Source organism: Mastigoproctus giganteus, chromosome 8 (assembly GCF_048544385.1).
Source record: "Mastigoproctus giganteus isolate SK-2022 chromosome 8, ASM4854438v1, whole genome shotgun sequence".
Taxonomy (NCBI): Eukaryota; Metazoa; Arthropoda; class Arachnida; order Uropygi; family Thelyphonidae; genus Mastigoproctus; species Mastigoproctus giganteus.
Window position 1 is genome coordinate 181,336,669 of NC_143582.1, and position 27,047 is coordinate 181,363,715.

General features: G+C 38.6%; 1 protein-coding gene across 3 annotated transcripts in view; it reads right to left on the minus strand.

Moving 5' to 3' along the window:
* The window catches only part of LOC150082046 (TBC1 domain family member 1-like), a 402,976-nt gene that overhangs the window by 31,697 nt on the left and 344,232 nt on the right, over positions 1-27,047 (minus strand). For 2 of the 3 annotated variants that reach the window (XM_090379078.1, XM_090379077.1), the window contains one exon: positions 5,997-6,166. The exons of the other annotated variant lie outside the window; for it this stretch is intronic. In XM_090379078.1, the coding sequence (XP_090235204.1) occupies positions 5,997-6,166 (170 nt within the window). The remainder of the gene's footprint in view (positions 1-5,996; positions 6,167-27,047) is intronic. 3 annotated transcript variants of the gene reach the window in all.

A 27,047-nucleotide genomic window follows, 5' to 3' on the forward strand; every position in this document is an offset into this window, starting at 1 on the left:
CATTAGCAACTAAGGCCATATTGCTCCGGGATATGCGGTGGTCATTCCCTGAAGGACCTTTCCGCATCCTCCGTATTTGGTGGTGACGGGCTCGAACCCCGGTCTAATCAAGAAGCGTGTGCTATGCATTGCTGCTCCTTCCCACCTGGCTACGGAGGCGCCTCAGGAAAAAGTGTAACATAGCGGGGTGTACACAGTCAGCAAGTAGTTGACGATAGCGGAGACCAATGATACGTTGTTCCACATGCACCAGGGGTACAAGTTCCTGACAGTGAAACATGCCCCACACCAAAAACCGCCTCCACCGGCCTGCACTTTGGATACCATGCATGATGGATCGAGAGCCTCATATTGTTGACGCCAAATCCGTACACGACCATTCACAGTATGGAGTAAATAATGTGACTCATCTGACACCAGCACACTTTCTTCAAGTCTTCTAACATCCAACTTGCATGCTCTTTGCACCAGGCCAGTCTTTTACGCCGATGAACCATTGTTAGGAGAGGATGCCATAGGGGTCGTCTGCTGGTATAGCCCATACGTGCGAGCATGCGATGCATGATCATGCCAGATATTGTTCCGGGTTGGCCCATGTTGTATTGGGTAGTCAACTCTTCAACAGTGCTGCACCTGTTCGCCTGTACGAGTCGTCAGACCCGGCGCTCACCTCTAGCATCAACTTTTCACCGACCTTTGCAGGTTTGCTGTCAGGTCGTTGTTTGACAATTTTGGCAACACTCCTGGTACACTTTAACTAGGCGCCTCCGTAGACAGGTGGGAAGGAGCAGCAGTGCGTAGCACATGCTTCTTGATTAGACCGGGGTTCGAGCCCGTCACCACCAAATACGGAGGATGTGGAAAGGTCAGGGAATGACCACCGCATATCCCGGAGAAATATGGCCTTAGTTGCTAATGCTCCTAAAAACCAAATAACAACAACACTAACTAAGGCGGCTCTCGAACACCTCACCAGTTCAGCCGTTTGGGAAATTGAAGCACCAGCTTGTCGAGCAACTTCTCAGAGCCTTATAAACTTCGATCAGGTCACCTCTTAGGTGCCTGGTTGCCAAGCTCTATAGCCCACATATTCCAAGCCTTTCCTCATATGGATGCCCATTTGCTGATCTCACCATGCGAGTTGCCCGTCTTTAGACCCTTTCCAAGAAACTCAGTCTTTTTTCAGATGAGGTCTCCATACTTGTCCACAGTATTCCAAATGTGGACTTAGAATTGCCTTATACAGTGGGACTATAATTCCCATATCTCTACAGGATAATGTTCGATAAATCACCAAAAGAACACCATAGGCTTTCCTGGCTACCTGTTTACGCTGCTCAGAAAACTTCATATCTGACCATACTATAACTCCTAGATCCCTTTCTTTCTCTACTGTTTTTCATTCAACCCCCACTAAGAGTGTAATTTATTTTGGGGTTGCTATTTCCTGAAGTGTAAGACTTTGCTGCATTAAAACATAGCCCCTTTTCTGACCATTCTTGCAGCCTGTTCAAGTCATCCTAATGGAGTGCTGCTTGGTACTGATAAATTTTGAAACCAATCCTTCCATCCCATCGTCAGTGTCATTTATGAAAATCAGAAACAGTGGTCCAAGAATACTCAGGGACCCCACTTCTGACTTTACACCAGCTTGAAGAACATCCATTAATCAAAACCCTCTGCCTTCTGTCCTGCAGCCACCCAGCAATCCATCTTAGAATTTTTTCAGCTTATACAATAACCTCTCATGAGGGACTGAATCAAATGCCTTGCTAAAATCCAAATACACTGTCAAAATTGTTCCCTACATCCAGCTCATGAGTAACAGTCAAAATAGCTTACTTAATTAAACATGATTTTCCCTTAACAAAACTATTTCATGTGTTATTCAGAATGCCATATTTATCTATATATCCCTAGATTGCACTCTTAAGCATTGTTTCTAAGATTTTCTCTACCACTGAAGTCAAACTAACTGGTCTGTAGTTACCAACTTCACTCTTAGAACCACCTTTATATATTGGTGATACATTGGCACTTCTCAAATCCAAAGGAATCTCTCCTGAGTTCAAAAATGCCCTCATAATTAACTTCAATGGTACAATACACTCCCCAGCAGCCTCCCTCAAAATTACTGGGTATATGCCATCAACTCCAGGAGCCTTACTTGCCTTTATGCTCAAAATATTTTCTAATAAACAGTCATTTATAATTTCAAAAATCATTAATTTCATATTACTCGGCCTCACTTGCACAGTCTCATCTCAATATGAAAGGTCTTTCTTCAGTAAAGACAGATCCAAAGTACCTGTTCAATTCATATACAACATCAGGTGGGTTATCTAAGACTTTCCCACACCCAGTGCATAAAAAGATCATATCTAATTCACTTTTCTCTTCCTTGTATTCACATACATGCAAAATTCCTTGTCACCATTCTTTGCTCTCTTGACCAGTGCTTTCTCATACACAGCCTAAGCCTCTCTAACTTTATCTGTGGTACTATTACGAATCAACTTGTAGCTGTTATAGGCTTCCATACTATTCGTTGCTGTGTAACATGCTGTCCTTTTCTGCTCTAATTTAACTGGCTAGCTCTGCATTCATTCATATCAGGATCCTCCTCCAACAATATTTTCTTAATGATATGTATGCATTGGTTTGCTTTGATTGGCTGCTTTGATTTTTGCTATAAAGGTATTCCATAATTTAAGTGTGTTCACCCTCACTCTAAAATCTGCCCAATTATTATATGCCATATAGAGCCTTAAACTGTCACAGTCTCCTCTTCTGAAATTAAAAGCAGTACCTTTAAAACTTTAACTACTGCAACATCTTTATTCATCTTCCAGGGTTATTAACAGTCCCACCATTGTGAAAGTGGAAGCAGAGGATTTGGTTGCCAAAGAATGACTGAACTCTGCTGAAATTCAGTTCACTTGATTCACAAGTGGGACTTGAACATGAATTCCATCAATATTTTAGACTCTTGGATAGCAACCCTTGCAGTTCTGACAAGCATCACAGTTGTAATATATAAAAATCCTAGTATATAAAAATATATAAAAAATAGCAATAAAAATATAACTAAATAAAATAAAAATAAATTGGAAATATTTTAAATAAAATGATAAAACAACTTAAAATTTTTTTTTTTTTAGAAAATTCTTTTTTGAAACAGAAGCTTTCATTTTGGGCAACAGAATGTTATCTTTCCAATCCTGAAATCTGACTACTGAAATTTCTTGTTACACCACCAATTTTATGACACTATGGGTCTTACCAACTATCAACTTCATATATATTTATATATAAAAACTCTTTACTGTCAATATTTTTAATACTGTTTGCAAAGTTGGCAGAGTCTAGGTCAAGCCATATCTGTGCCTCTTGTACTTATTCTGATATGCTGGAATAAATAACAGTCATAGTAGTGGTTCAAAAACTGATCCCACTAAGTGTACTGCTGGTTCATCATTTCTTTTTTAAAATAGGTAAATTTGACTTGTTCATAATCAGGCATTCAAAATTGCCTAAAGGTAGTAGAATCATCATGCTATTATCCAACCTATAAATCATCTGCATACGACCTCAAGTAACTGCATACAACCTCAAGTAACAAGTAATCAGCAAAAAAAAAATGCACATCTTCCAAATTTCTCCCATATTTTGTCCAATCTTTCCTTAATTATTTGAACTACCCACTTTCAGATGGAAATTTGTTTCAACAATCAGTTATTCTTTGATTGAAAGCAAATTCTCACACATTTACTTGGCAACCATCCTCTTTCTCAATTTAAATCTAGGCCCCCCTTATGTGAGTTGTCCGAGCAAGAGTAAAGATGTCACAAGAGTTTAGTTTACTTAAGTAATTCAACACATTAAACACTTCATTCAGGTCTACTCGCACGTGCCTAGTTTCCAGATGCAGTGATCTAGAACTGAAGTCTTCTTGGTAAACGTAACCTTCAGTGTGCCTGACTAATCTTGTTGCTCTTCTCTGAATCTACCTTGTAATTATTACTTAAAAATATTTAATTATTTTTCTTGTTCTCAAATAAAAAAAAAAAAATTTTTTTCTGAAGCCATTCATTGATATTCTGATACTGTACCAGGCACCACATACAGAATATAACATTTGCTGTGACCATGTTTATTGCCATTTTTTCATATTTAACAAATTAAACTGTTATTTATATTTTAAAAACGAGTGCCATCTTTTAGTCATTATAGATATTTATAAATGTAAACAACTTCAGTTGTTAGTGCTTGATAGTCACTGAAATTTGTTTCTTCAAAACTACCCAATCACTACGTACACCTCTCTAATTCCAGAAAATTTTAAAATTGGGCAACTTTCAATCACTAAAGATGGTAGCTCTAACTGCAGCGAGTTTGCTGTAATGATTTGACATCAAGAGGAAAAAAATGCTGACTACTTGTTATAAAAAAAAGATATTGCTTTATAGGCAGCTTTGCTGATGTTAATGAGCAATGCTATTTCATATTAGCCAAGAATTTAATTTCTTATTAAGAGCTGTACATTTCACCAAATAATTTCAATATGCTATAATAATTTTATTATTCAATAAATTATTATTACAGATAATTTGAGATAAGCGTTTCCTCTCTACATAAAGAGAGAAAAATCTTGACCGCACTAAGTAAAGTAAGTACAGTCAGTCCTCGTATAGCACGATAGTTGTGTTCCCAGAAACCCTTGTGCAATGCAAAATCATGCAATATAAATAACAGGCTCTATGGGGAAAATAGGGTTAGGTGCCGATCACCCAAGATTGAATACACATTTGTAACCAAAACATTACCAAACACAATAAATAATCATAATAAAATATTGCTAATGCTTTTGCTTCTATTGTAAGCAAACTTGTTCTTTGTTTGATTTTCTATTCAAACAGATGACAGTGGTTCCATCTCTTCCAATTCTTTCTATCATGATCTAATGGATTTTATTACACTTTGAGTTGTTCCTGCTATGAAGGTTGTTTTTATTTTCTCTGCATTCTTTCTAATCCTCGGCATTGCCTCATTTAGGCCTGTAGCATGTGCAATATCACATGCTCTTTCTTTTCGCTCAAAGTGTTTCACAATTTCATATTTTTTCTCTATCCATAAAGACTGGCCATAAGCGTTACCAGGGAAACCCTGGTGGGCCGGAGGCCTGTGTGATTTTGGCTATAAATGTTAGTATGAGGCCGCTACAAATTTTCCCGGGTAAGAATTTTTGACCCAGTCCACCACCGTCTATCGATATTGCTTTTCTTTTTCTCTCTGAATCTGTAGCGTCTTTACCAGGATGCTTCCTTTTCACACCTTTTAAGTATTTTACTCGTTTTTAGGGAATAACGCAATTACAAAATGAGGCAGCACGCTTGATATACATAAACAAAGCTGCACACGTGTAGCAACTGAATAAACAAGGCAGTAAAGACAGAAAAAACACTGTTCCCCTCACGCTAGCTCACATTTTACTAAAACACATTTTGGAGATCACTACCATAAAACAATAAAAACAATTTCCAGTTGTGTTCCTGCTAGTGGAATCTATTATAAACGGGTAGTAAACTGATTCTAATTGCATTTTCAATATTACCAATAGTTGGAATTGTGTGGGTTTTTACGTTATTATGATGAAATATGTTCCCCTTCACTGAAATAAAAAATACATTTTCAGAATCTTCTCTTCATTCCTATCATGTTGCATTCAGTTGGGGTGATTCCGCATTCATCTGCTATTTCTTGTAAACACAGGCAAATCGTGCATAAGTGAATTCGGTTCATGTTATACACGACATTGTTCCCCTATTTGTAAATTGTGTATGATCGAATTCATGTAGTGTAAACACGTGTTATACGAGGACTGACTGTACTGTGTAATGCAAAACTTCATGACATATATTAAAGAGCTATCAAGCCCTTCAACGTTTATAAATATTGAACATGACTCAACCCAAGATCATATAATGCCAACTAACCTGATTAAAAACTCTTTCCATTTCTATAACACCCATAGATGGCATTGTAATATTAAAAATATCCATTATATCTTCGGCCTCGTGCCTCTGAAGAATAAGCTCTCTGTGGTTGCCAAGTAATGCAAAGGCCACTTTAAATACTGCAGAAATTCCTTGTAAAAATACAAGATCTGAAAGGGAAAACAAATGCATTCTACAAATGACATGATAGGGTCAATATTCAATAAAAAAACAAGAAATACAAATGCTAAAGTGAAATGTGTTTAATCAGCAACTGCATCAGGAGTGTCCAACACACACACAGCATGGAGGCAGTGAAGTAGGGTCTGCAATCACTTCATGATTGCAGACCCTAAGTGTTATGAGTCCACCAAGTGTTTAAAAGTAGCATGTCACAAAATACAGTTTCTCACTGACTTTTGAAAATATCCATTTTTCGCAATATTCAATTTTTCTGTATTGGTTTCTTATGAAATTTTATGCATCTTCCTGAGTATGTAACAATATACTATATTGTAAAATAAATGTGTACTAAATATAAAAAAGTGTACTAAACTGTATACTAAATGTAAAAAAAATAAATAAATAAACTGTAAATATAATCGTTGATAACAAAAATTAAATTCGCTTTTGAAAAATACACAAATGGTGGTAAGGAACTGTTCCTATAGTTCAGTGGTGTCCAACCTACGGCCCACGAATAATTTTTATAAGTCCCGCACGGAAAGTGAACTAAAACAGCATTGATCGCCACTGCAGGTACATGCATGCAAGCGTCCAGCTCAACTGTATCAAACATGTACGTGGTTCAGTGCAGTCATATGTACGCTAAATACAGTTATGTATTTTGATATAGCTGGTTCATTGCATTGAATTAATTATTAATTTGTATTAAATTTTAAAAAATCATTTTTAAAAATGTTCCAAAAGGAGAAAATCGATTTGGAGTGTCGTGTTTTTGATCCCAGGTGGAATGAAGACTATTTCTTCATTGATTACCATGAAAAAGCAGTGTGTTTGGTGTGTCAATAGACTGAGTTTTTAAAGAATATAATTTAAAAGGACACTGATTCCAATCACAAATCTTATGATCAACATAAAGGAGTGCTGCAAAAAGAAAAATGTTCAAAGTTACAAAATGAATTAAGAAAACAACAAAACATACCGAAAACCTATCAGTCAAGAAATTTATCTGCTGTTTACCAGTTATCAAGTTGCACATTTGATCGCTTTTGAAAGTAAACTATTCAGTGATGGTGAATTTGTTAAGCGTTATTTGTTAAAAGTTGAAGAATTTGTCCAGAGAAACGAACAATGATACAAGATATTAGTTTGTCTCGACAAACAATTATGCAAAGAGTAGAAGATATTGGAAAGAATTTGTTCAAACAACTTTTGGAAAACATAAAACAAATGAAATATTTTAGTGTGGCACTGGATGACAATACTAATGTAAATGACACAGCCCAACTCCTTATCTTCATACGTGGAATTAATGATAATTTTGTACCAGTTGAAGATTTAGCTGATCTACAGAGTATGCTCAGAACCACTACAGGTGAAAATCTTTTTGAAAATTTTTGCCAATCTATCGAAAAGTTAGGATTAAATATTAAAAACCTAGTAGGAGTCACAACTGGAGATGCAAAAAATATGAAGGATAAAAACACTGGGCTTATGGGTAGAATAACCAAGAAAATGATAGATATCAGAGCTGAAACTCAGACTGGAATTCACTGCATTGTGTATCAAGAAGCTCTTTATTGGAAAGTATTGGATCTCCAACACATTATGAATGTGGTTATTTCAACTGTAAATTTAACAAGATCACATTAGCATTAGCATAGGCATTTGATGCAAGAAAGCAAGCTTATGCAGCATCAGCAAAAAAAAAAATAAATAAATAAATAACCACTTCCATTTCACCCCTCTGTTCATTCGAAATACCTGTCCAGCTGAGCCTTAAACTTATTTAGGCTATCAACTTCCACGACAAGGAATGGAAGTCTGTTCCACCAACCAACCACCCACTGGCTAAAGGAAAATTTCCGCACGTCTATCCTACATCTGTCTTTCCTCAATTTGAATTTATGCCCTCTCAGGTGATTATTCTGAGCAAGAGGAAGAATCCCATCAGCATTGAGCATGCTCAAACCATTCAAGGCTTTATACACCTCTATCAGATCACCTCGTTGGTGCCTAGTTTCTAGACACTGTAATTTGCAAAACTTGAGCCTTTCTTTGTATGAGCACCCCTTTGTTCCATTCACTAATCTTGTTGCCCTTCTCTGTACTCGTTCCAGCAGCTCTACATCCTTCTTGAAATGAGGCCTCCAGGCCTGTATACAGTACTCTAGGTGTGGCCTGACCATTGCCTTATACAAGGGAATAATCACCTCCTTATCCCTGCTAGCTAGAAAAATTCCTATATACATCATTGACAATACACCATGACCCGTCTGCACTGCTCAGAGAACTTCATATCTGCCTGCACAACCACCCCCAGGTCTCTTTCATTCTCTACCACTGTCAGTGTAGTACCACAGAGTTGATACGTTGCTCTGGGGTTGCTGTTTCCCCATATGTAGTACTTTACATTTGTCAATGTTAAACTTCATTTGCCACCTCTCAGTCCATCTGCTCAACCTTTCCAGATCCTGTTGCAGCAGCATAGTGTCAGTAGTGTCCTTGCCAACCCTGCCAACCTTTGCCTTAATGTGGCTGTTGAAACATCAATGAATGTTTCAACACAGAAAAAGGGAAACCAATAAAACAACTATCAAATATGGAGTGGCTGTTTGATCTTGCAATTCATACATACACATCTAGTCATTTAAATGCTCTTAATTTAAAACTACAAGGGAAAGGGAAATTGGTCTGATTTGTTTGGTGACATCAAATAATTTCAGAATAAGTTGTTATTATTTAAATCCCAGTTGAGCAAGACAATTTATTTCATTTTGAATGTTGTACTGAGCTAAGGGAGAAACACATTTCCAAAGATCGTTGCCTTTCGTTATTACATTTACTTTTTGACAACTTTAAAAGTCGATTTTCTGATATAAAATTCCATGAAAAAGCATAAGCTTTTGTTTGAGAACCCATTTACTTCTATGGCTGAAAACTGCAATCACAGATTGTAACTTGAAATTATTGATCATCACGCCAAAATATGATTCAAAAATAAGTATATAGACTGCAAAAATAAATTATTTGAATTCTAAAGGGTTTCCCATCTGAATATTTTCTGCTAATAAAAGAAAATGCCATGAAAATGGCTACTTTGCTCAGATCAATGTACGTTTACAAGCAGATTTTTTTTTACTCGTAAAATCAAATAAATATTTAAAAAGAAACAGAATAACAGATGAGCATTTTTTTTTTATGAAAACCCCAAACACGTAAGGTATTAGAACCTATAGCACCATGCTTGGGTTGGAGGTTGAGAAGATGAAAGATTTGTTGACATTTGACTTGAACTTCTGTACTCTAATTTTCAGGAAATATGTATGAAGAAAGGTTGTTCTAGAAAACGGCAGTTGAATGAATAAACGAGGATGAAAAAAAGGTGGGTTATGTGAGTTTGAAGTTGGACAGTAAATAGATATTGGCTGGTGGCGGCACGTGTCAGACTGTTTTGAAAGAGAAAGCAGGAATTGTAGAAGCCAAATCAGAAGAATAGTGTCCATGGAAGTATCTACAGAAAAGGCATGCAGCAGAAACAGTACGTCTATGAGACAGAGTGGAGAGACTCTGTTAGAGAGGAGTCATTAATTAACCTAACTGTCCTCTTCTGAATAGAAGATTAATTAACCTAACTGCCCTCTTCTGAATGGAGCCTGACAGAGGTTTTGGGGGCACCGCCCGAGATGTGGGAACAATATTCCATGGTAGGGCGGATTTGCAATTTGTACAGAGTGAACAGCTGTTTGGAAGAAAAGTAATGCCGAAAGCGAAAGAGAAAACCAAGTTTTTTAGATTCAGAGGAGGCAATATTTGTAATGTGCTTGTGCCAAGCAGGATTAGAAGTCAGGGTAATCCCCAAAAGAGTTATATTATCTTGCCTCAAAATCGGAGTGTCACCAAAGATAAGCATAGGAGCAGAAGAATCCTTTTTGCAAGATATAAGACAGGACTGAGTTTTAGAAGGATTGAAATCAACCAAATTGTCTTTGCCCCACTGGAGAATTACCTGGAGATCGACATTTAAGGAATTGATTGCAGATATTCGAGAAGTTGAAGCTGATTGAGAAGGGAAAGGTTTCTCAAACTGGAAAGTGGAATGCAATGTGCTATCATCAGCAAAACTATGGATAGGATATCCGATCAATGAAAGAAGGTCATTAATATACAAGAGGAAAAGAACTGAACCTTGGGGGCCGCCAGCATTAGTAGCGAAGTTAGAAGACAGAGAGCCATCAACCTCTGTGAGTGGTGAGATAGAAAACTGGATAACCAATTAAAAAAAACAGTTGGCAAACCGTTGGATGGAAGTTTGTTTAGAAGATCTGCTCAGGTAGCTGACAAACTGAATGTATTTTAATCTACATATACACATGAGTTATTTAGGGAGGGGAATTCCAGAAGTTTATCAAACTAACAGGGTGCTAAATGATTTTGTCATAACTATAGCAGAGGAGAAATTAGCATTAGTAGAAGCATATGAAGCAAGAAAACAAGCTTTTACAGTATCAGCCAAAAAAAAAAAAAAAACCCTTCCCATTAATTCGCTCCAAATGTTTCTCTAGTTCTGCCTTGAATTCATTTAAGCTGTCAACTTCTGCAACGACAGATGAAAGTTTTTTCCATCAATCAACCACCCGCTGGCTAAAGGCAAATTTCAGCACATCTATTCTCCAACTGTCTTTCCACAATTTGAATTTATGTCCCCTCGTGCAATTAATCTGGGCAAAAGGAAGAATCCCATCAGCTTCTGCTTGCTCAAACTATTTAAGGCCTTATACACCTGAATCAGATCACCTCACAGGTGCCTAGTCTCCACACACTGTAATTTGCAAAATTAAGCCTTTTTTTCATAAGAGCAACACTTTGTTCCATTCACCAACCTTGTTGCCCTTCTCTGTACTCATTCCAGCAGCTCTACATCCTTCTTAAAATGAGGCCTCCAGACCTGCATATGGTACTCAAGGTTTGGCCTGACCATTGTCTTATACAAGGGGATAATCACCTCCTTATCCCTGCTAGAAAAATTACCTGTATATCATTGACAAGGCGCCATGAGCTACTCATGCAGACTGTCTACACTGCTCAGAAAACTTCATATCTGACTGCACAATTACCCCCAGGTCCTTTTCATTCTCTACTACCCTGAGTGTAGTACCACACAGATGATATGTTATTCTGGGATTACCACTACCCATAAGCAGTACTCTACATTTGTCAATGTTAAATTTTAGTTGCCACCTATCAGCACATCTGCTCAACTTTTCTAGATCCTGTTGCAGTAGTGTACAGTCATTAGTGTGGTTAACAACCCTGCCAACCTTAGTATCATCTGCAAACTTAGACATTAAGCCTGATATACGTTCATCAATATCATTAATAAATACAGAAAACAACAATGGTCCCAACACTCAATGGTCTCCTGGAGGACTCGACTAATAACATTAGTCCACGAAGAGCAGTGTCCATTCATTACCCTCTCTCTCTCTCTCTCTCTCTCTCTCTCTCTCTCTCTCTCTCAACCATCCCTTTATCAATAGCAGCAGTTTGCCCTTAATGCCATACTGCCAATTTGTACAGTAGTCTTCCATGTGGAACAGTATCAAAAGCTTTCCTAAGATCCAAGTATATGATATCAAAATTATCTTTTTCATCCAGTTCCTTTGTGACCACATCATAGCATCCAATCAAATTGGTCAGACAAGACTTCTCCATAACAAATCCATGCTGTGTCCGAACTATAACTGAAGTCTTGTCTAGATGATCCTGTATTGCTTCTTTAACCAGTGCCACCATTAATTTCCCCTGAACAGAAGTTAAACTAACACATCTGTAATTACTTGTTTCACACTCTGATTCTTCTTTGTGAATTGGGGGTCTCATTTGCATGCCTCCACTTTGCCCCAGTGGGGCAAAGTGGAGGCATGCAAATGAGACCATGGGTGCCTCACCTGATCCCATCCACCCCCAGGTGCCTTTCTTATGTTTTCTTCAACAATTTCTGCTCCACTTTACTCTCAGTTATTACAAAATCATTTAGCTCACTGCCAGAGTTTAACAGACCTCTGGCATCCCCTTCCCTGAATAAATCCTCAGGTATAAATGTTGATGCAGAATACTCATTCAGTTTATCAGCTACCTGAGCATGATCATCAATAGTCAACCCATCTGTGTTAAGTGGTCCAATCTGATTCATCCCTTCCCTTTTAGAGTTCACATAAGTAAAGAACTCTTTACTGTATTTTATTGCATCCTTTGCCAAAGATTTCTCATAATCTGCCTAACCTGAAAATGAAAAAGACCTGGGAGTAATTGTGCAGTCAGATATGAAGTTTTCTGAGCAATGCAGTCAGGCTGCCAGGGCAGGTCATGGGGGTTTTGTCAATGATATATAGGAAATTTTCTAGCAGGGAAAGGAAGGTGATTTCACTCAAGGCAATGGTCAGGCCATGCCTGAGTACTGCGTACAGGTCTGGAGGCCTCATTTTAGGAAGGATGTGGATTTGCTTGAGCGTGTACAGAGAAGGGCAACAAGATTGGTGAGGGGAATGAAGGGATCCTCTTACAAGAGAGGCTTAAGTTCTGCAAATTGCAGTGGCTGGAGACAAGGCACCTGCGTGGTGATCTGATTGAGGTGTATAAGGCCTTGAATGGGTTGAGCACACTGAATTCTGAAGGGATTCTTCCACTTGTTCAGATTACGAACCTAAAGGGGCATAAATTCAAATTAAGGAAAGACAGATGTAAAATAAATGTTTGGAAATTTTCCTTTAGCCAGCGGATGGTTAATTGCTGGAACAAACTTCCACCTGTCGTTGTGTAAATTGATAGGTTAAATAAATTTAAGGAGGAACTGGACAAACATTTAGAGGGAATGGTTGTGTGAATTTTTTTTTTGGCTGATGCTGCATAAGCTCATACACTTGCTTTCTTGCATCACATGCCACTACTACTACTACCTCCTTTGTGACTTTATTACAGACCAGGTTATATCTACCACAGGCTTTTGTGTCACCTGTTAAATTATACACATCACATGCATTTTTTTTTCTCTGCCACATGTCTAATTAGTTCATCTGGCATCCATTTAGATCTAGACCTTGAAGAATATTCTTACTTGGTATGAAAACCTAGTAGCTTCCAAGATTAATTCTTGGAATAATTCCCATTTAGAATTTGTTCTTGGTAACATCATCAGTTGGTGTCACTGTATAGAATTTAAAAACTGTGTCAGACCACTGTAGTCACCTTTACGAAAGCAAAAATCATTCCCTTTACCTCTGATGATAGTTAACTCTTTGAGTAAATCCAATATCAGCACCCTGCGATCACTGCCACCTAGTGGTTCATTCATCTGCTGATTTTTAATACATAAAGAATCACTACTGATAATCAGATTAAGAGTATTACTCTTTCTGGTTGCCTCCCAAACATGCTGCTGTAGAAAACAATCATCCAATAAATCCACAAAAGCCATGCTAGTTTGCGATTGACCAACCCACAAATTCCAATCAATATCTGGGAAATTAAAATCTCTCATTTTAAGACAATCTGATTTATTGGCCTACCCTATTTCTCTGTACAGTTGTTCATTATACTCATCAGAATCATTAGGCCTATAACACACTCCTACTCTCAATTTTGCTTTCACAGTGCTTCTGTCACACTCAATACCGCACTGCTGTCCACCAATGTCAACTGGATTCACTTCCTTAGATTTTATGCGTTTCTTAACTAACAGCATCACCCCTCCTCTCCTTCTGCCCTTCCTGCACACATTTTACTCCGCAAATTCCAATTCTGCATTTCTTATATGTGTGTGAGACCATGTCTCTGATATCCCAATAATATCTGCCTTTGATGTTTTGAGCAGCACCTCAAATTTATCAAATTTATTTACTAAACTCCTAGCATTGGTGTACACACAAGTATACATGCACCTGTTCGTATTCTTAGCTATCCTAAGAAAGCCCATGTATTTACTTGTTCTGCAATGACTCCCAGCAGTCTCTGGAATCCCCTGCACCTTGTTTTTCAGGCTGCTGCTCATTCCAATAGAAGCAGTGCAAGAATCACTTTCACTCTGCCAGTGGCTACTGTTAATCTATTAGTCAGTGTATCCCCCCACAAGCTAGCAGTTTTCCGACCCATGTAATACTGCCTCAATAGCATCAGCAAATATTCTTGCACCCTTTCTATTTAAGTGTATCCCATCCCTGTAGAAGCAATTGTTGTTATTTAAAAGTTATTGGCACAAGAGCAGCTTAGGCTATAATGTGCCTAGCCTAAGTTTAGAAGCAGTCTCTCCTGTTAACAAGCACAGACCAGGCTGAGAAAAATTCTACCCCATGAGCCTTGCACAATCTCTCCAGGACTGAACTGATTAATAAAGCTCTCATCATATACTCCCTCCTATCATGTCTGGGCAGATTTGCAGACACTTTCAAATGGCGCCTCCGTAGCCAGGTGGGCAGGAGCAGCAGTGCGTAGCACACGCTTCTTGATTAGACCGGGGTTCGAGCCCATGACCACCAAATTTTTTTTTTTTTTTTTTTTTTTTTGATTTGGTAGTTGTTGGCGCATCGGCTTCTGTGGCCATTTTGCACCTCCCAAGGTTTTTGCAGTACTTTGATCCAAGCCCGAGGCGGGAATCGAACCCGCGACCTTTGGGTTGCCGGGCAGGTACTTTTACCCACTCGGCTAGCCCGGTCGGCGACCACCAAATATGGAGGATGTGGAATGGTTAGGGAATAACCACCGCATATCCCCGGAGCAATATGGCCTTAGTTGCTAATGCTCCTAAAAACCAAACAATAACACTTTCAAATTCAACCCTAACTAATGGCTTTTTTCAAAATTGACCTGTACTTGTTAAGTAATTCCACAGGCCTCCAACTCAATGTCATTAGTGTGAAAGTGAACAACAATATCACCTTTTGTGCCCTTAAACAACGATATCTGATCTACAACGACATTAACTTTTGCCTATGGCAGACATACCCTGCTTCCAGCTATCCTTTTTTGCACAATATATTTCCCGTTTCCCTGACAATAGAGTTACCAATAACAACTAGTTCTTGTGAGACCAATGCATTCTGCCTTGGAGATTACCACTGTGTTCCCTGATGTTCAAGTGCAAGCTCTGGCATTGATGTGGGCAGCTGAAAGCTTGATGGGCCTTTCAATTTAAATCTTTCAAGGGTAGCTACCCTGTTCTTCAAGATCTCATAAAGACCCGTAACAATGCTGAGTTGGCGCCTAATTTCCTCACACTCTTTACATCGAGCACACAAAGACATTCCCCTTGGCAATATCATATCCCAATCCTGATAGCCCCACAAGCAGTACACTTCAAAAGGCTGTGATTCAGAGCACAACTCCCCCCCCCAATGCTCCTCTGAGCCACAGCACTTCCACTACCTTAAGCCATTTGCTTTGCTGCTTTAAGGCATGATTTTAATTCAATTTCATTACAATTAAAAATATAACACTAAATTTATATCGCAATGCGGTAGTAACACTATATATATTTCAGTATTGAATTTTATCTCCTACCAAGTTACATTATATGAATTTCGTATCTCCTATCAATTTTAAGTTATATGTATTAAGCTATAATGTTATGTTTGTAAAATTTAAATGGTATGTACTAAGTTAAACCTTTACATTTGTAAAATCTAAGTAGTTATAATAGATAATAAATTTAACTATCTGTTGCCACCCACGTGGTTCGACCTTTCATGCTATCTATGCCAAATCACAGATTCTAAAAGCTCTACGAATATTACTGTTGTACGTTATGATCTACGTGACAAGTTAAATTATTAAAACACTTTTTTTTTTTTTTTTTTTTTTTGGTAGTTGTTGGCGCATTGGCTTCTGTGGCCATAATGCACCTCCCAAGGTTTTTGCAGTACTTTGATCCAAGCCCGAGGCAGGATTTGAACCCGCGACCTTTGGATTGCTAGGCAGGTACTTTACCCACCCGGCTAGCCCGGTCGGCATTTAAAACACATAAGTAGTGCTATAATTTATAATTCTCTGCTGATACTGATTAAGCTGCTACAAGTTACATAGAAACTTCCCGTATCTGCTATATCGATATGAAAACAATGGCGGGAGATTCGACTGCTACTGTCAATTGCCCCAGGGGCTATTCTGGGGTGCATACAGTGCAAGTTATCCGAGTGATATATAGATTTGATTGTGAATTGTGTTAATTTGCTTTCTTGTTTATTTTACTTGTATAGTTTGCCAAAGCCAGTTTAGCTAGCCCTACCTCCTCGTAGTCTGGGGTGGGCAGTCGGGGAGAATTCCCCGGCTGGCTAGATGGGCTAAATTGATTTTGTTTGATTTGGGATTTTGGAGAGTTTGTTAAAAAGCATTTCAGTGCCCTTGAGTTTTGTTCCTGGGGCCACAACCCGTTTAATTTGGGTGTGGACGGTTTTAGTTGGTTTCTGATAGATTTCAGAGATCTTTTAGTAAGTTCATTCAGCAGCTGTGTTTATTCAGTGCTCATTGTGCAGGACTCTCGAGCCGTGTACATATTGTAAATAGTTGTTATTTCTCACTGTTGAGACTTAACTTTTAAATTGTAAATAGTTGTTTTTATTGTATACATGGCAAGTATTGAAGAATCAGATGTAACGTCAAGTGAAGAAGAACTGGCGGAAGTAATATCTGAGGCTACAGATGATGAAAAGATGGAGATAACAGGAGAAGTTCCGTCTAAGCAAATTCAAGAACTGTCAGAGACGCAGGTCTTTACTGGAAGAACCTTGTTAAGGACTCCTCCACGTCTTAGGTCCTCCTCTCTCTCAACTTCCCAACAGAATTCACAAAGTCATGGTGAAACTAAGAAAAGGAAAGCAAGAGCTGGTAATAGTGTTGAAAAGAACAAACAGGAAAGTGTAAAGAAAACTGGTTCTCATAAGAAAAGAAGAACTGATGGGAGCAAAGAAAGATCCAAGTACGAAGGATTGGAATATGTCAAAGAAATAAGGGGTAGGCTTAGAACCTACTTATATGATATGCAAAATAAAGTTCCCACAACAGCCATGAAAACAATTTTAGATCCGTGGGACATCTTGGAAATGAAGGCTATGGATGTTCACATAGAAAACTTGTTATTAAAACAAAAGCTAGAGGGAAAGAAAAAAGAAAAGAAAAGTTACACTTATGTGGCTCAAGAACCAGTAAAAGAAATCATAAACGTGTGTATTGATTAAAGCAGCAAGTGAAAGATTCAAGACAAGTGAAGACGTAAAACAAGAAGTCTAGAAAGAACTTAGACCAGTTCTGAAAGAAGTAAAAGTAAAAAATATAAGAACAATAAGAGACTGCAGGATTGTGTTGGAGGCAGAGGGAGAAGACGACATTAAGAAAACTAGAGGATGTTCAAAGATACAAGAAGTTGGATTAAAATACGTAATTCCAAAAGTTGTTCATCCTAGGATTGTGGTTTTTGACATCGGAAAGGACATTCAGAAAGATGATTTTCTGGAGCAGGTTTGGATAAAAAATTGTAAAGAATATAGGGTATCCAGGAAAGAATTCAATGAAAATGTCGAAATTGTCTCTATAAATAATGTTAAAAATGGTAATGTGTCAAATTGGATATTAGATCGAAGCTTCTGAATATAATAAGACAGAAAGAAAGATTATATGCCGATTGGATGGCATATAAATACAAAGAAATATTCTCTGTGGCTCAGTGTTACAAATGCTTAGGTCATGTATCCAAATATTGTAAAAGAGAAGCTGTATGTGGACATTGTGTCCAGAAGGGACATGCATACAGAGACTGCAAAAACAAGGCAGAGGGACCAGTCTGCCGTAACTGTAAAAATAGAAGTTTTGGAATTATATAAAAATAAGATCAATTATGGCTGAAAAACAGTGTGCTACAACTAAATGGACAATGAGCAAAGGCTGTAGTGGTACAAATTCACTTAGAAATGGAAAAGAAGGGTATTGAAAGTCTACTGCAGGAGCCCTATGAAGTAGGGGGCAATGTACGAGGATATCCAAGTAATTATAAGATTTTGACAGATGGAAAAAGCCCGAAAGTTGTGATAGTAGTGAGAAGACACGATCTTGTGATTACTAAGATCACAACCCTATCAAATGAAAACATCATATGTGCTGAAGTCATTGGCGCATTTGGTAGAGTGTACATGATCTCACTATACTGTCAGCACTCGGTTGATATAAATCCTTATATCAATTACTTGGAGAAGATAAAGGACGTACTTCAAGGTTGCCATGATCTCACTATACTGTCAGCACTCGGTTGATATAAATCCTTATATCAATTACTTGGAGAAGATAAAGGACGTACTTCAAGGTTGCCATATAGTTGTTGGAATGGACTCTAATTCTAAATCTGTATTATGGGGTAGTGCGGAATCTGATGATAGAGGTGAGATCCTTGAGGACTTCCTATCTACCTCTGGTATGGTGGTTGTCAATACTCCTGGCCATATACCAACATATAGCTCTGTACATGGGCAATCCTATATAGATGTTACAGTATGTACTACGTCAATTCTTGATAAGATACATGACTGGAAAGTAGTTGATTATTTGACTACAAGTGATCATAATGGTATTTTGTTTGAACTGAGTCAGATAGAGAAAGTACGGCAAATAAAGGAAACGGAAAGGTTTTCTGTCAAAACAGTTAATTGGGAAAGTTTTGATCTAGCCTTCAATCATGAAGTAAATGAAATAAACTGGGATTTACTAAGTCCTGAAGAATATATATGTTAATTTCAGGACATAGTTTATAGAACTTCAAAATTATCAATGAAAAAGAAAAAGCTTGTAACCAGAGCTGTAATGTGGTGGAATAGGAACTTGCAACAAATGAAGAAAGAACTAAGAAAAGCCAGAAAAAGATTCCAAAGGTATAGAAGGTTGGGGGACACTCAAATGACGGAATTGTATAAGAATCTGTGTAAAAATTATGTTAAAGCAATTAATGATTCAAAGTAGACTTCTTGGAAGTCGTATGTGACAGAAAAAGGCTCAAGAGATTCCTGGAATACTGTTTTTAAATTAATTACAGAAAAGTATATTTTTAATTCCATAAATTTTACTGGCAGAACAAGAAATATGGATACCTTAGGATGGAGTGGGTCCATGGATGTGATCCTGGATGAGTTGTTTCCTGATATGGACACACAAGAACTAAGCCAAGAACAGAAGGAAATGATACGAGGCAATGCCACTCAACGTTCCAATATATGTGAACAAAATTTTGCCATGGAAGAGGTCCAAGATGCTGTTACAGAGGCGGTTGACAGCCGGTCACCTGGTCCTGACTTAATAGAAGTTAAAATAATGAAAAGGGTTTTTAATATAAGGCCCGATTTAATGGTCAAGCATTTATTAATGTTTAATAAATGCTTGGAGAGTGGCTATTTTGAAACTGATTATTAAAAGTCCGGATAAACTACCAAGTGAAGCAGGCTCATATCGTCCCATAGCATTGTAATAGCTAAAACTTATGAACGACTGTGTATCAAATATGATGAGAATCAAATGTCCTCTGATAACCAGTATGGTTATAAAAAAGGTAAGTCTACAGAGGACGCTATTTATCAGATGACAACATACGTTCAGAGCTATGAGGGGCGTTACGTTCTTGGAATTTTTGTTGATTTTCATGGCACATTCGACATGCTTTGGTGGGAGGGAATCCTCTCCAGAATTAGAACCATTGAATGTTCTGAAAAATTGTATTCAGTTTTTAAAGAATATTTTTCAAATAGAAAGATAATTGTTAGGACAAAATATGCTGAAATAAAAAGGAATGTTAAACGAGGTTGTCCACAGGGCTCGGTAATTGGTCTTCACGCCTGGACAATAGTTATGGATAATTTTTTGAGAAGAAATCACGTTGGTGTGAATATAGTGGCATATGCCGATGACTTGTTAATCCTGGTATATGGCAATGCAAGGTCCCACCTGGAGGTATGTGCCTATTAAATAATGGAGGAACTGATGGAGTGGTCCAAATTGTATAAGTTACAGATCTCAAAAACAAAGACTGTACAGATGCTGCTCAAGGGACGCCTGAGTATGAATAGAAATTCAGTAGTTAAAGCATTTGATATGTCAATTAGGTATGTGACCTCTGTAAAGTATCTTGGTGTGTGTGTAGGGGAGAGGATGGCGTTTTTGGACTACATGAAGCACTTAAAAAATAAAGTGCAAGTGCTATATGCCAAGCTGAGAAGAATGATCAGAACAGATTGGGGGATAAAAGGAAGAGGCCTGAATCTCCTTTATGATTGTGTATTTGTCCCCATAATCACATATTCTTCTGTGGCTTGGTTGCACCGAATAACTAATACTGTTGAAAAGAAGTACTTGCTCCAGGCGCAGAGGTTTGCTGTCTTATGCACAACACGAGCCTGTAGAACAGTGTCGACAGATGCTCTGCAGGTATTAGCTGGACGATTTCTTGCTGATTTGCAGACCATCTTGTCGGCATTACTATATTGCACTAGAAAGAACATCAGGAAAACTGTGTTGGGTGTGTCCTCTTGCCCAGATCTAAATAAGATTTATTCGAGATCTGATTATAAACAAGAAAAGGCAAGAATTAAAAATGAACTGATGGCTGTATGGTAACAGAGGTGGGACACGAGTGAAAAAGGCTGTGTCACCTATATGTATCTACTAAGAGTTGACATATTAAATGTGCGGGCAAATCCTTGGCAGCAATTTGGACTACATGTCACTTTCCTTATCACTGGACATGGATTGGCAAAAAGATTCCATGAGTTGGGCCTTGTGGAAAATGATTTATGTTCTTGTGGGTTACAAGAAACTAGTGTCCATATTAAGCTCCATTGTGATCAATATGTTGATCTAAGGCATGAACTGGAGATAAGTCTATATAGACTTGAACAACAAGATCTATGGATCATTTTCACGGATAGGGCTCTCCTATGGTACTTCAATAAGTTTGTGAGTTTAGTTTTTAAATGGAGAGCAAGACTAGATAGTAGTTCCTGCCTCCTCGTGGCTGGGGACAGTAACACAGCCAATTAGTGCTCTCCCAAGATGTGTTGTGTTGTTTGAATTTTAAATAGTATTTTATTATTACTATATTAACATTTTTAGAACAGCTTAAAATAATAACACTGAAGTAGCATAATCCACATATAAGCCTAAGCTTAGGAGGTGGACTTGCTGAAGGTGAGTTGAATGAATGCTACTGTCAATTCAATGCTGGCAAAAATACTGTGGTTTTCTATGCAATTACAAATTGTTGAAGTTAAACATAATAAAGGTACCTGGGGTGGATGGGATATATCCAGTTATATTAAAGAAGGGTAGCAGAGGAAGTAAGAAAACACTTAGCCATAATTATGAGAGCATCCCTGGATTCATGGGCAGCCACCATGGACTGGAGATGTGCAAATGTATCACCAATTCACAGAGGGGAATCAAAGGGTGACATGAGTAATTACAGACCTGTTAAGTTAACTTCTTATCCAAGGAAATTAATGAAATCACTGGTTAAAGAAGCATTGTAGGATCATCTAGACAAGACTGTAGTTATAGTTCAGATACAGCATGGGCTCGTTAAGGGGAAGTCTTGTCTGACAAATTTGACCGAATACTACAATGTGGTCACAAAGGAACTGGATGCAAAAAATAATTTTGATATCATATACTAGGATTTCAGGAAAGCTTTTGATACTGTTGCACATGGAAGACTGCTGTAAAAATTGGAACAGTATGGCATTAAGGGCAAGTTGCTGCTATGGATAAAGGGATGGGTGAGTGGGAGAAGGGAGTGGAAATAAATGGACACTGCTCTTCGTGAATTAATGTTAATAGTGGTGTCCCCCCAGTGTTTTCTATATTTATTAATGATATTGATGAATATATAGCTGGCTTAATGTCCAAGTTTGCACATGATACAAAAATAAGGAGAGTACTCTATTGCAACAGTATCGAGAAAAGTTGGGCAGATGGACTGAGAGATGGCAACTGAAGTTTAATATTGACAAATGCAAAGTAGTGCATATGGGTTGGAATAACCCAATAGTAATATACCAACTGGGCAGTACTACACCCAGGGTAGTGGAGCATGAAAAATACCTGGGGGTAATTGTGCAGTAAGATAGTAAGTTTTCTGACAGTGCAGACAGGCTGCCAGAGCAGCTCATGGGGTCTTGACAATGATATACAGGAATTCTGCTAGCAGGAATAAGGAGATGGTTATCCTTTTGTATAAGGCGATGGTCAGGACAAACCTTGAGTACTGCATACAGGTCTGGAAGCCTCACATTAGAAAGAATGTAGAGCTGCTGGAATGAGTACAGAGAATGGCAACGAGATTGGTGAAGTGATCAAAGGGTGGCACTTACCAAGAAAAGCTTAAGTTCTGCAAAATACAGCATCTGGAGACTAGGCACCTGCGACATTATCTGATTGAGGTGTATTAGGCCTTGTATGGTTTGAGCAAGCCAAATGCTAATGGGACTCTTCCTGTTGCTCAGATTATACACCCGAGGGAGCACAAATTCAACAAATCAAGGAAAGATAATCGCAGAATAGATTGCGTGGAAATTTGCCTTTAGCCAGCAGTTAGTTCATTGTTGCTGGAACAAATTGTCATTGTGGAAGTTGATAACTTAAATAAGTTCAAGGAAGAACTTGGCAAACTTTTGGAGCAAATGGATTGGTGAAATGGGAAGTTTTATTTTATTTTATTTTTTTTTTTTATGTTTTTATTTTTGGCAGATGCTGTATAAGCTTGCTTTTTTGCATCATATGCCTCTAGTAATGTTAATACTAATTATCAGGTGATATGGAAGACTATAGAAGATATATAAATTGGTCAGCAATGAAGCCACCAAGAAGCCTGGCAAGCTCGCAAGTATGAATTCACAAATGAACAGTCATACAACTCTGATGAAACACACTGTACTATAAACTTATCCCTGACAAATCACTGTATATTAAAAATGCATCCAACAAAGCGGGCATAAAAAAAAAAAAAAAAAAGTGAGAATTACTGTACACAAACAAGCCTGGAAATCACGAGCTAAAGACATTGTGCATTGGTAAAATGTCGAAGTTCCTAGTGTTTTAAGCACATCAACACGAAATCTCTACATATGATTTATAAAAATAGCTTCAATGCTTGGACAATGAGTGATATTTTTGCTTCATGGCTTGAATATGAGTTTTTACTATTGATGAGATGACACTTGCTTTCCAACAAACTTGAAGAAAAGTCTGTTGCTGTTGGATCACTGCCCAGCTCATCCTTTACTGGTGTCCTGAAATCCTATAATTGAAAGATGGCGAGATCAGAGAAGCATTTTTGCCAAGGAACACAACTGCACTAATTCAGCTTATGGATCAGGACTTTATTCAAGCCTTGAAAGTCTATTATTGTGATGAGCTACTTGATGGTGTTGTGAACTCAAAAATTCAAGTTCTGAAATTTCTGAAAACGTTAACTCTGAAAGACATTTCATACAATATTGGATTAGCATGGGAGAAAGTAAGCTTACCAGCAACTGAAAACTGTTGGGAGAAAAATGTTTGGAAAAGACAACATCATTAACAATAACCATGAATTAGCAATATATTCAGAATAAGAAGTAAAGACTGCTTGTAACATACTTGGTTGCAGTCTTGGAGAAAATGACCTCGCTGCTTGGATTGAGATGGATGCAGAAGCTCCATTTGTACATTACCTGACAAGAAAGAAATTGCAGCCTCTGTGAACAGTGTGAAGACAATCGACAAATAGTAGGCCAGTGACACAGGGAGTGATTCAGAAGATAATGTGGATGACTCATGTAAGGAAGAAGCACCAGAAATTAACAAAGTGCTTGAAAACATTCATGAGGTGATGGCACGGTTAGAATGTCAGAGTTATAATAAACATCTTTATTCATTGCATCTAACCACTATTAAGAATTATGTACCAAAAAACTGCTGTTATTATGCGGAAAACCTGACCCTGGTCCTGCGAGAGGACAGCAGAGTTATGCTAGAAACTTCTGCTACCTGTGCCATTGACACCTTACAGAAGTGGGCCAATGAAAACGATCTCCACATATCATCAAATTACATGACTATTTCAAAAAAAATTACGTAAAACACAAGTCCATCACAGCACTGTGTATTAGTAGAATGTAAAGGTAATGATATAACTTTTAGTACTTTGTCTTTTAGTACTCACAATTACTTGTAGTTAGTTACTTTATTGTAGTATATCTGGGATTTATTTTTCTGAATATATTTGGAATTTTTTTTCTGAATTATTTATTTTTTATATATATCTGGACTTATTTTTTAGAAAAAATGCATACGAGGGAAGGTTGAAAAGTTTCTAACCTCTCACAGAAATAAAGCTGGAAAGTTGTGAAAACTCATTTATTTTTCAACGTAGCCCTCCCTCTCCTTAAGTCAACAAACTTTCTGGCACAATCCACTAGCTTTCATAACCCGCTCAAATAAAATTCAGATTTTGATTCAAAATAGTTGTTGACTGCATTCACACAGCATTGTCACTGTTGAATTTCTGGTCATTTCAATATTTGGGAATTTCTGAGATTTGGAATAGAAAATAGTCTGAAGGAGCCAAATCCAATGAGTACAGCAGATGCTGTAATAAGCTCAAACCCATAGTTATGCAGTGTTGCCTGAGTCACAAATGCTATGTACCCTGGTGCAATGTTTTGTTGCAAGATGACTCCTTTGGCCAATTTCTCATGCCTCTTGAGCTTCAATTCCTTGTGAAAACATCTCAGTAGATTAGAATAATGCTTGGCATTGATAGTGGCACCCTATTCTAGGAAATAAACCATAATCACTACTTCTGCATCCTAGAAGACAGATGCCATGACTTTCCCAGCCAACCTCTGAACTCAAAACTCTTTAGAATGAGGAGAAGAGGGATGCTTCCACTGTGTCAATTTTTCTTTTGTTTCAGGATCATAGTGGCACATCCATGTTTCATCCATAGTGACATACTGTCCCCAAAACAGAGCTTCATTAACTTCAAAATGCTGCACAATCTCATGACATCTCACTCTTTTCACCTCGTCAAGAAGGCCGTTGAGACCATTCCAGACGTAATACTCACCCTCTTTAATCACTGCCTTAATGAGAGGTGCTTTCCACAAGCTTGGAGAACTGCCAAATCGTGCTTAATCCTGAAAAGTCCAAACAAGCAACAGGACCTTCCAGAGTCATACCGACTGATAGGGCTATCGGTTGGTATGACCCATGTAGCAGGTTTTGATTCTATCAAAACCTGCTACATTGCTGCAGGCCTGCAATCACAGAATCAATTTGGCTTTAGGAGGGCCTGCTCCATTCTGGATACCCTGGAAAACATTACCAGAGCTGCTGAAACAACAAACCATAAATATCTACTTGTAATCTCAATAGATTTTGCCAGGGCATTTGATACCCTATGGTGGCCAAGCATCCTCGGCAGACTCTGGAAGGCCAACGTCCCAGCCAACCTATACCAATGCATCAAAACATATTTTGGCAATAGATTGGTTGTCGTAGAAACTCCATACCATTCTATTTCCAGAGAGATCTTCAGAGGCTGCCCACAGGGTTCAGTCTTGGGTCCACACCTCTGGAACATGTTTCTCGGTGGCTTCCTAAACCTAGACCTAGATCGTGTGGCAACTCGGGCATGTGCGGACAACCTGACCCTGGTACTGCAAGAGGATAGCAGAGCTATGCTAGAAACTTTCGCTACTCATGCCATCGACACCTTACAGAAGTGGGCCTATGAAAACAATCTCCGCATATCCTCAACCAAGACCAACTCAGTACTGTTAAAGGTACCCTGGACATCTGGAGACCACCCCAAATCCGCATCCAAGGCACTACAATTAAGCTCACAAAGGAGCTTAAACACCTTGGGGCTGTCCTAGACAATAACCTCTCATTCACCCCTCATCTGACCTACATACAGAAAAAGATCAGAAGATACTCTGCTCTGTTCACGACGGCCTCCCGCAAGGATTGGGCCCTGTGGAGGAGAGCTCTCAAGCTATTCTATAAAACCGTATTCCTGCCTGCCATAACATATGCCGCTGGCGTGTGGTACCAGAAGGCCACCACGGCCGTCAACAGAAGAAAACTGGACACCACGCAGCAGTATATATTACTTAAAATAACAAGAGCTTGCAATACTGTAAGCACGCATGCTCTCCAGGCCCTGATGGGGACTCTTCCCCCTAGACCTGGAAATAGTCTTCCACGGCCTAACATATCAACTCTCCAAGGCATGGAAGGCTAACCATCTGAACTTCACCATGGACCCTGAAACCAACCACAAAGTGGAACGCAAGCGTCTCCTCACACACCTCAACCAGACCTGGCAAAACCGCTGGCAGACATCAACCAAAGGTGAAATCACCAAAAAATTTATTCCCGATATCCAACTGGTGTACCCAAACTATCCACCTTGGCTTTCTCCTGGACTTCTCACTACCTACCTGTTGACCGGCCATGGGGCCATAAGAGAAAAACTCCGTGGATTCGGATTAAGTGACACCCCCCCCCCCCATGCCACTGCGGTCTACGTGAGACATGGGGACACTTGATGTACGACTGCCCGCTGTACGAGGATCTCCGCTGCCGATTTATTTATACGGTGCCTCCGTAGCCAGGTAGGCAAGAGCAGCAGTACGTAGCACACGCTTCTTGATTAGACTGGGGTTCGAGCCCATGACCACCAAATACAGAGGATGCGGAAAGGTCAGGGAACGACCACCGCATATCCCTGGAGCAATATGGCCTTAGTTGCTAATGCTCCTAAAAAACCAAATAACATAACAAGATGCCGATTTATAACCA